This window comes from Hyposmocoma kahamanoa, unplaced genomic scaffold (genome assembly GCF_003589595.1).
Source record: "Hyposmocoma kahamanoa isolate Upper Pololo Valley unplaced genomic scaffold, ASM358959v1 99226, whole genome shotgun sequence".
Classification (NCBI taxonomy): domain Eukaryota; kingdom Metazoa; phylum Arthropoda; class Insecta; order Lepidoptera; family Cosmopterigidae; genus Hyposmocoma; species Hyposmocoma kahamanoa.
In genome coordinates this window covers 52,725-63,999 of record NW_020655831.1, presented here as the reverse complement: position 1 = coordinate 63,999, position 11,275 = coordinate 52,725, and the positions used below count along the sequence as shown (strand labels likewise).

Below are 11,275 nucleotides of genomic sequence, written 5' to 3'. Positions count from 1 at the left end.
TTTAATTTTAGTTTTGAAGCAGAGCAGTGAGTCTTTAAAAATATCCAAATCACACTGTCTATGAAATTGATTGTAGGTTTTAACCATTCTATTTATAGGACCAGATATACCAAGATTAGTCCTAGAAACACGAGATCTGAAAGGTATATAATTTCTTGTTCTTGCATTTGGTCTTGGGATTGTAAACCCAACCCTACTCAGAAGTTCTGGAGAGTCTATATGGGTACGTAATAAAGGTTACATTTCGTCGCTAAAAGTCTGGCCAGTCAATTCAATTTCACTCTGAATTAAGTTAATAACAATTAAGCCAAGTTATGGATGGCTTGTTGCAGATGCCAAGCGGCTGATTGGGCGTCGGTTCGACGACCCCGTGGTGCAAGAGGATATGAAGCAATGGCCTTTCAAAGTAGTGAGAGAACAAGGCGGAAGGCCCAGAATCGAAGTAACGTTTAAGGGAGAAACTAAGAGTTTCTTTCCTGAAGAAGTGAGTGCAATGGTGTTGTCCACGGTCAAGCGTATAGCCGAGTCATACCTTGGAGCGACGGTGCGCAACGCCGTGGTCACCGTGCCAGCTTACTTCAACGATTCCCAGCGCCAGGCCACCAAGGACGCCGGCTTCATAGCAGGCCTCAATGTCCTGCGTATCATTAACGAACCATCAGCTGCTGTTCTTGCTTACGGGCTGGACAAAACCGATGTTGATGAAGAACGAAATGTGCTAATTTTCGATTTGGGAGGCGGAACTTTTGATGTCTCTGTACTAACTATAGAGGAAGGCATCTATGACGTCAGAGCTACCGCTGGCGAGACTCATTTGGGCGGTAAAGATTTCGACGCTCGTATGGTGGAGCGTTGCGTAATTGAGTTTGATAGGAAGCATGGCATAGATTTGCGGAAAGACAAAAGGGCCCAAACTAGAATTAAGAACCAATGTGAGCGGGCCAAGCGGACTCTGTCCACAGCAATGGAAGCAAGTGTCGACATTCTTGGATTGCATGAAGGTAAAGATTTGCACATAAATTTCACTCGGGCCCAATTTGAAGAGCTGAACAGGGACCTGTTTGAGAAGACTTTGGCACCTATGGAGAAAGCATTGCGCGATGCCGAAATAGACAAGGCGAATATCAACGATGTCATTCTTGTGGGTGGTTCGACCAGGATTCCGTACATCCAAAAACTGGTGTTGAACTTCTTTGAGGATAAGGAGTTGAACAAGAGTGTGAATCCTGACGAGGCTATTGCGTACGGAGCGGCTGTGCAGGCGGCGATTCTGGACGGAGATCCTTCGGAAGTTATCATGGATTTGGTGCTTGTGGACGTAACACCTCTGTCGCTTGGAGTTAGCACTCTAGGAAATGTAATGACTAAGTTGATAGAGCGGAATACTACTATACCTGCAAGGGCAACGCAGACTTTCTCCACTGCAGTGGACAACCAAAAGCAGGTAATTATGAAATACGAAAGATAATGCGATAAAAACCGAAAAACTCTAATACAGTACAACTGTAACAAACACTTAAAAGAGTCTATACTACCTCAAATGACTTTAGTTGATTCCGTATAACATTGAAAGTGTTAAATTCAAATTTTTCAAATTCATTTATTTTTCAGACAACTTAGTCCATATTTGTTAGTAACAATAATCTTATGTGCTAAGTTAGTAGAGACAAAGAGGACAAAACAATTATCAAATAGGTGCAATTACATTATTATTATTATTACTTACATATTACATGTAACTCGGTAAACCGCCGAAAGACAGGCGAGTCCATTCTTACTTCTATCATCTTTAGGATACTATTGGTGCTCCCACGCAGCCGCAACATCTGTGACGCACTTTTTTTGCGCATGATTGCGTAAAAATCATCTACGCATGCATCCGCAAACATGCCAGATGCACTGCAAAAGCGGGGAAGCCTCAACAGAACCCTAAAGATGTTATTGTACAGTACATGCAAGGAGTTGTAAGCCCGCTGCGTAAAGTTTAATTTGAGTGCACTTTGGAAAAAATATAATAGTGAAATCTAGGATTTACACTGAAAGAAAAAGAAAAACACAACTTACCTCGAAATTTTACGAGAAAACCGTTGTTCATTCAAGAGGTATTTTACATATACCTATGATTTTTATATCAACTGAACTAAATAGAACACGTGTAGTATACGATATATAGATTTTTCAAATGACTTTAAAAAAAAATAATTCTGATATAAAGCCAGTATCCCTTCCGCTTCACCCGAGCAAAATGGACCGTATTAGTACGGGAAAATATTCTAATTCGAGCTGAGGTAGTATAGACCCTTAAGAGAAATTCGTAATGTCTAATGACCTGGTTTAGCACAGAAAATTTTTCTTAATGTTCGATCTTTGTGTGAAAATTATTTTTCTAAGGTATTAAAAAAGACAACAAATCGAAAGAAAGCTGCCTAGGTACTTATTTGTCGAGATATACAAACCATATTTGTGTTGCAAAAACGAGCGATGCGTTCTGTGTACCGTTTAGGTTCTCGAGTTTCTCTCGGAGAAAAATTTAAGGCGACTGGTATCATGACTGTGGCATCACAGTACATTTACTCAAATATATTGTATGTCTATACATAATTTCGTTAAGAAAGAAGATATCCATAAATAATCTTAGAATCAAGGCCAAACTCATGTTACCACGATTTCGTTCAACTAAGGTAAACGATTCTTTTATGGGGAACTGTATACGTTTTTACAATAAGATTCCGGAGCATATATTAAGATTACCATTTCCTAAATTTAAAACTTATTTTAATTGAAAAGTCATGTTACAAAATTGTAGACTACGTTTTAAATAAAGATGTATGGAAAGTCTACGTGAGTCTAGATTCCACACAAATATGATTCAAAATGTATTCTATAGAATTTAAGTTTATTTGAAAAGAGCAATCCTTAGAATTTCTTGCTCGTTCTTCTCAGGGTCAGCGTAGTGAACGAGCAGAAAAAATGACGTTTTCAAGTGTAAAAATTTTACCAATGGAATGATTATTTGACTTTGTAATTTAGTCATGATCATGGACCTAATTCAAGGTGACTGCTAGCCCCCAAACAAGGCAGCGTAGACAGATAATTAGTACCTATTTGTGGTAACCTATCACAAACTCGAATTTTTTTCCGAAGTAACGTTTGTTAGAATTTTCATTACCCCGAAAACCGAATTATAACGAGACCTTTGTTTTTTTTTCAGGATATGTTGGATGTTTATTGCAAAGACACGATTAGGTTCGGTTAAGTTAGGTTTAAAAGAAAAAAGTTTTCCTCTCAAAATTACTTTTTTAATTTTTTATTAATTAGGTTATGAAAATTCGAGCTAGCGTATTTCTGGAAAATATCATTTCGGATTTCTGATAGGTAACCCCAATTTGTACACCAGATGTCACAACAAAGATCGAACGCTTAGACAAATTCATTGGATCCGGCGGGATTCGAACCAGCACCCTCAGGCAATCCGTGCTAGATGCTCTGCCTATTAAGCCACGGAACATATCAACAGTCCTTACGAATTTTTCTATGTGCTTCTTGCAGAAATTTGTTTTTCTCTGTGAGAAATTTAAACTGAAGTTAATAAAAAAATACTACTAAGTCTCAGACGGAATGTACAGTTGCAACACTAGTAAATGCGTTCCAATTTTTTTTAGGTTCTCATTCAAGTTTTCGAAGGCGAACGCATAATGACGCGCGAGAACAATCTTCTGGGTAAATTTAAACTTACCCGTATCCCGCGAGCCAAGAAAGGGGTTCCACAAATAGAAGTCACTTTCGTAATTGACGAAAACGGAATACTCAACGTGTCAGCTGTCGATCGTAGAACGAAGAAATCTAGACAGATCACCATAAAAAATGACAAAGGCAGACTTTCGAAGCACCAGATCGACAGAATGGTGCAAGAAGCTGAAATGTTCAAAAAGGAAGAGGAACAAATGAAAATTTCTGCTGAAGCGAGAAACACACTCCAGTACTTTTGCTACAGGTTAGTATTTTCTTTTCTAGTATCTTCCTATGAGTTAATCTATCAATAGTATTTTTTATAGTCTGTTAAATATCTAGTTCGCAGTTCAATACACATTACCTAAGAGCTCTCATGCCAAAAAAGTTTTGACGTTGGCTCCGCCCAAATTTGTGAAACAAATGTATGCCCGAAGTTCGCGTGACATGCGACAGGAGATGTTGAATTTTGCGCATTAAAAGTACCAAATTCGTTTTAGCGGAATAACTCTAAAACTAAAGGGATCAAAAAAAAAACGTAGTGACTGACAGTTGTCGATCATGCATAAATATAATTAATTATCTAATTTTTGTCCCAGTAACCTGTAGCATTTCGAGGATAAATCGAAAAAATGTGAAAATTAGAGGTCATTCCGTGATTTTTATCTATCGAGGAAACTTTATTGTTTTATGTTTCTGATTAATGTCTATGCTTGAATATATCGTGTAGTTACTCATACAATATTTTATTTTTAACGTTAAAGTGGATATACCCCTCTAAAATCAAATCGAAGATTAGGAATTTTTCCTCTGCTCCCTCTTAAGAAATTAAAGTTCGAACTTCCCCCCACACACGCTTACTTGCATGCGCATGCACAATTCGTCATCCAAACTTATGCAGGTCGTACACTCACACATGCACACTCTCACACGCCACACGCACTCCTACTCAACCACACACACACTTTTATAATGTTATTTTTTGTTTTTTCCTGTTTTTTGTTTCCATGGACTTATAAATATTAATCAGATATTTTGGAGATGGAGGCCTGGTGATCTAAAACTCAGGGTATAACTTCTATCTTTAATAGGTTTATGCGAATATTATGTATGTTATGAAATAAAAATAAATAAATATGTACATTTTCTATTAAGAATGTCGGTTTTCTTATCTGTTTATTTATTTATTGTTGATTTTTTTTTATTACAAATCGGTTTTTTATTACAAAATTGAAAATCGGCGCCATAGCTTGGTTAAAAAAAACCGATAGTGGCTAACGCTGAGCAAGTCCCTATTGTAGCAGCTGCGACACGCGTGACTCTAAATTACTGCATTTATCATGTAAATTGTTTTAATATTCTTTTTAATTTGTTTTTATTATTATAATTATTTATACAAAGACTCGGCCGGATTCGAACCGACGTCTCCTAGCAAACCGTGCTAGACGCTATGCCAAATAAGCTACGGAATAAACCAGCGTAACGTCACGATTGTTTCCATGTGCTTGTTGTCGGATCTTTGTATTTGGTTATTAACGGCTTTTTAGCCGTAGAGCCATGTATGAGAAATCTATGATATTTCGTCACCCAGTTAGATACCTTTACAGCTACCAGCCCCGGCTAGAGATGTCGCTATTAATTATAATTAAAGTAGTAGTGATACATTCTGACGTTCAATAAAAACTTTAATTATTTTTATTATTGTTCTTGCTTTTTTGTGTATATGCCTGTCTGTGTTTCAACAATAAATAATTTTTCTTTCTTCTTTCTAAAGTCGGGTTAAGTTTGAATTTTCCACCGCATTCTGGATTCAAATATTTGTCTTGTGTGTTTTCAGCATGCGGTCGAAGGCCCAGAACAAAAATTTGCAAATACAAGTGCACATAAAGCAAGCAGTTTTGGACAAATGTGAAGAGATACTCAGTTGGCTCGAGGTCAACCACCAGGCATCAGTCAAAGATCTGAACTGTAAACTGATCCAGCTCAAACGAATTTGCCGGCCTATTGATAAATTGTAATCGAAATGTCGACTTCCGAAAATCTCGAATAAACAAACTAGAGGAAATGGTATCAAACTGTTAACCATTGTAACAAGTATGGTAACTTCGAGAATAAATCGAAAAAATGTGAAAATTAGAGGTCATTTCGTGATTTTTATCTATCGAGGAAACTTTATTGTTTTATGTTTCTGATTCATGTCTATGCTTGAATATATCGTGTAGCTACTCATACAATATTTTATTTTTAACTTTAAAGTGGATATACCCCTCTAAAATCAAATCGAAAATTAGGAATTTTTCCTCTGCTCCCTCCTAAGGATTGGACTGTCCATCCTCTCTGCTACTACCTTAAGAAGACTGCTGGTGCTGCCTCTCACTCTGTCCAATAGGGATGCCACTCTATTGCGAATAACTGCCTGAAAACTATCAATCCTAGCCTCCGCGAACATCCCCGAGGCACTACAGTGTCGAGGCAGTCCCAATAGTCCCCTGAGGGCGTAGTTGAATTGGACACGCAAGGCACTGTAGGCTTTTTTAGTGTAATTACTCCACAAGTTGCACGTGTACCTATAAGGTCTGGTAATATGTTTTAAAAATTGTGATTTTCACCTCGTACGAGCATCGTGCAAACCTGCGTTCATAAATACTAAATAAAAAATATAAATTGTTTGCGTCATTTATATTGCATCTGATTGATTAAATAAAAATACGTAGTTTTTAAATATTTTTATTACACACGCATTACGTATTTTTAACCGCCTTCAAAAAAGGAGGAGGTTCTCAATTCGAATGTTTTTTTTTATGTATGTTACGCGATAACTGTATCAGTATTTGTGCACCGATTTTCATGATTCTTTTTTTGTTGGAAAGAGGGTACCTCCACAGTGGTCCCATTTAATTTTGAAGAAAATCATCCGCCTCTAAGAGTGGCTGTTCACGCATGAAGATTCATTTTTATAAATAGCGCCTAAATTTTATTCCAAGAAGCAATTATTTTAATGGTTAGTTTTGCTATTCTCCAATTCAAGGCGTTTTTCTCCGGGTTTGCGCACTTTCCGGTAACCAATTCAATAAAACTTGGTAATTCCACGTACTTTTGAGCTCAGTGTTTTTAGTACTCAGCACTGATATCTTTCACAAAATATTTAATTAATACAATTGCACTGTCATAAATACATCAATCAACTATTTATTCCGATCTTATAATCAATTATTTACCGTAAATTTTAGGACATTGATGAATAATTAGGTTATTAATATTTAAAATTGTTTTTATTTTATTATTTTCGTATCTAGGTATTGAGTAATGTGGATACCTGTAATTGGCTTACACATAAGAACTGTGCCTTACCAGATGTTCTCTTTTAATTTTATTTTTTCCGTATAATCTGTTAGACAGTGAACAGCGTTATAAAAGCCAGTTAAAAGTGAATACTTACCAGCAGGGCTCTTATTTTGACCCTTATGTTTTGGGCCTTAATTTTTTTTTTTATATATATATAATAGACACACGCTTGGCCACAATCTCACCTGATGTTAAGCGACGATGTGACCGACGATGGGACGCGTTTGCCTAAAAAATGCCTATTCACTCTAGCCTTGAATAGCCCCAAATTGTACTTTTCGGGAAATACAGATGCCGGTAGAGCATTCCATTCCTTTGCCGTACGCATCAGAAAGGAGGAGGCAAAGCGCTTAGTGCGAATAGGTGGAATATCAACGACATAAGAATGGAGTGCTCCGGACCTTCTAGTCGACCGAAGGAGGAACGGTGAGGGCGGAACCAAATTGAAAAGTTCCTGCGCACACTCCCCGAAATGTATCCGATAGAAAACCGACAAGCAGGCTACTTTTCTGCGATGATCGAGATTTTGGAGCTTCGACTCCAATTTAATTTGTCATTATCATAGTGTAGACTAAAGTGTAACTTTTTTTTATAAAAATCGTCCTTAAAAGTTCGTAGAATTACATCTACCCAAGTTTTATTGAAATTGTTACCAGACAGTGCGTAAAACTGGATTCATCCCCTAGTTTGCTACCCTTAGAGGTGAAATATTTTCTTCAGATTTAAATGGGGCTAATACTGAGCTACTCTCTTTCCAATGTTATTGCGTAAAATACATACAAATAAAAAACACAGTCGAATTAAAAATCTCCTCCTATTTTTTCCGAAGCCGGTTAAAAACAGACTATTCATTATTAAAATGATACAAATTTTCGAAATAGTAATTGGCCATCAATAATGTGTTAAAACATTTCCAAAACACGGTTCTGAATTGCAATTGTCCGGTTGTTGCAGACGCGAAGCGACTGATCGGGCGTCGCTTCGACGACCCCGTGGTGAAGGCAGACATGAAGCTGTGGCCGTTTACAGTCGTCAACGAGGACGACAAGCCTAAGATCCAAGCTCGGTTCAAGGGCAAACGCAAGACCTTCTTCCCTGAAGAAATAAGCGCCATGTTACTGTCTACACTCAAGAGCTCGGCAGAGACTTACCTAGGCAAACCAGTGCGTAACGCTGTGGTAACCGTGCCAGCGTACTTCAACGACTCCCAGCGTCAGGCCACCAAGGACGCCGGCACCATCGCAGGCCTCAACGTGCTGCGTATCATCAATGAACCGACGGCCGGTGCGGTCGCATACGGCCTCGATAGGGCCGAAGAAGAGGAGCGCAATGTGCTAATTTACGATTTGGGAGGCGGTACTTTCGACGTCTCCGTTCTGACCATTGAAGAAGGAATCTTTGAGGTCCGCGCCACAGCCGGGGACTCGCACCTTGGCGGTGAAGATTTCGATACACGCCTAGTGGAGCACTGCGCCAGCGAATTCGACAGGAAGCACGGTCTGGACCTGCGCAAAGACAACAAGGCTCTAAGGAGGCTGAGAACGGCGTGTGAGCGCGCCAAGCGCACGCTTTCGTCGTCGACGAAGGCCAGCGTGGAGCTGGACGCACTGTACGGCGGCGAGGACCTGCACGCGGTAATCACTCGCGCGCTCTTCGAGAAACTCAACAAGGACCTGTTCCAGAAGACCAAAAACATCTTGCAACAAGCGATGCGCGACGCGAAAATGGGTAAAGACGATATAGCAGATGTAGTGTTGATAGGGGGGTCGACGCGAATTCCGTATGTTCAGCAGTTGGTACGGGAATTCTTCGGGAAAGAACCGAGCAAGTCGATAAACCCGGACGAGGCCGTCGCTTACGGCGCGGCAGTTCAAGCTGCTGTTCTAGACGGTGATCCTTCTGAGATTATCTCTGATCTGATCCTCGTCGATGTGACCCCTCTTTCCCTCGGCATCGAAGTGATTGGAGGAATTATGACTGTAGTCATCGATCGGAACACAACCATCCCCACGAAAAACACCAAGAGATACTACAACAGTGCCGACAACCAAACCGAAATTTTGTTTAAAGTGTTTGAAGGTGAGCGAAAGATGACAGTCGATAACCATGAATTAGGAGGATTTCTTTTGTCTGGCGTCCCACCATTGCCTATGGGACGAGCCGCTGTGGATGTAACCTTTGAGTTAGATGCCGATGGGATCCTTCACGTTTCGGCGGTACAAACCATCACAAAGAGTAAAAACCAGATAACGATCATTAGCAACAAAGGGCGGCTGTCGAAGGAGGAGATCTCGCGACTAGTGCGGGAGGCGGTAGCCATGAAGCGGGATGACGAGGCCAGGCGAAAGGCGGCCGAGGCGAGGACCGAGCTGGAGCGCCTTTGCTTCCGCGGGCAGCGGGCAGGACAGGGCCGCCGCGTCAGGGACAAGTGCCAGTCAGTGCTGGAGTGGCTGGCTGATGTAGGAGCCACGGCGTCGGCTCGCGAAATCGCCTCGAAACGACAGCAGTTGCAACGGCTCTTTGATATGGCGAACTTGTAGAATTAAACCGTACAAGGCACACGCCATTGACAGTGCCGAGTAAAATATTTGCTAAAATGTACGCTATATTCGAATCAACGCAGCATGGTGATTTTGAAACGTAATTTTAGTCTCAACTCACACTGACGCAGAGTCGAAGCGTCGCGACGCGTCATGTTTTTCGCTTATAGCATATTCATTTCTGTTGACCCATTATTAAGGTACAAATTTTTATGAAAATATAGAGATGCACCAGTATGAGTTGAGCCTTAAAGTTGTTATAAATTCTAATACATAAATTGGAATCACAATACTACTGTGAATTCTGTATAAAGAAATTGGACAATGACAAGTTGAAGAGATGAGAGAGAGTGATTTTGCGTTTATTGCTCGTTTCGTACGAGATCGCTCTTTCAGACATTGGCAGAGCGACCTCTGGGCGTTCCAATTAGGAAGTAAACATCGATGTATGTAGCGCCATCTAGCGGTATTGCCAAATACTACTTTGTAACCTAATGCTGCGCCGTAGTATTATGTAGCAAAGCGCCAGATGCCGCTACTAAAAAGTACTAGTTATTAATAATAACTATAGTAATGTACATTTTCAGCTTACTGGAAACTAACTTAACAATCTTTTAAAAATTGATTTTTTATAAATAAAATTAAAACCATTTGAAAAATGTATGTCGTATACATAGATTTAAATCTATGGTCGTACACTATACGTGTTTTATTTAGTTCTGTTGATATAAAAAAAATATTGGTGTATCGTACTGTTGATACAAGAGTGTATTAAGACAAAAAGTGTACTTTTTCACAATCGATGAAAAACGAATTACTCACTTCCCGTGAAAGATTATTAAAATGTATGTATACAATAAAGTTTATTACAGACGTTACGCGGTGGATACAAAACTGATTTTAAAAATAAAAATATTTTATTTATTATATAAAGAACTATAGTTAGTAGAAATAACAGAGTCTGGTCGTTTTGAATTTGGAAATAGTAATGTTCTACATGTCTTACAATCTAAGCTTATATAACAAAGTTTTGTGGGAAGTTTAAACATAATTAGGTAATGGATAGTAATATCCTAGTGAGGTAAACACTTAAATTACTTCAAAACATTGTCTTATCTAAAAGTTAACATTTATGTACTTAGTACAGATATGTATAGTATTTAACATATGGAATAATACGATGATTTGATATATATAACCTTATCTAATATTTATCTAATGTATAACACCGACATCTAATGTATAACACAGACATCTAAAAAAAAATCATAATTTGAAAATAATAGGGAAAAAAACAATTTCATATTTTCGAGTAACGACTGTTTTGTCCAGAACAGTCTCTCTCATTTTGAGTTAAATAGATATCTTTTAATTGTTTCTTAAAATATTCTAACGACGGTTTTATTGACGTGTAGAGAATCAAATTTTACGTTCAACAATGGTATAATCTTGAATTTCACATATTTTAAGTTAGAACACTATTGTAATAACAGTGCGATATGTAAAGTTTAATAAAGTTTAGATTTCGAGGTAAGTTTGTTTTTTTTATCGTTAAAATTTTTAAGAATCGTGTTTTCTCACCGTGTACTAATCGGTGTACATCCATTGACTTACAAATAAATGGACGACGGGTCTAATACAAAAACCACGAAAAAAATGTC

General features: G+C 38.6%; 2 protein-coding genes across 2 annotated transcripts; both read left to right on the top strand.

Annotated features, from left to right (window-relative positions):
- Positions 1-331: 331 nt before the first annotated feature.
- Positions 332-5,937, top strand: LOC113239030 (heat shock cognate 71 kDa protein-like). Its single transcript, XM_026475894.1, has 3 exons — positions 332-1,444; positions 3,663-3,994; positions 5,567-5,937. The coding sequence occupies exons 1-3, from the start codon at positions 386-388 to the stop codon at positions 5,745-5,747; spliced, it is 1,572 nt and encodes a 523-aa protein (XP_026331679.1). The 5' UTR covers positions 332-385; the 3' UTR covers positions 5,748-5,937.
- A 2,103-nt stretch (positions 5,938-8,040) lies between these two features.
- LOC113239031 (heat shock 70 kDa protein cognate 4-like) lies at positions 8,041-9,823 on the top strand. Its single transcript, XM_026475895.1, has one exon. It carries the CDS (start codon positions 8,082-8,084, stop codon positions 9,612-9,614), a length of 1,533 nt encoding a protein of 510 aa, XP_026331680.1. The 5' UTR covers positions 8,041-8,081; the 3' UTR covers positions 9,615-9,823.
- Positions 9,824-11,275: the final 1,452 nt, after the last annotated feature.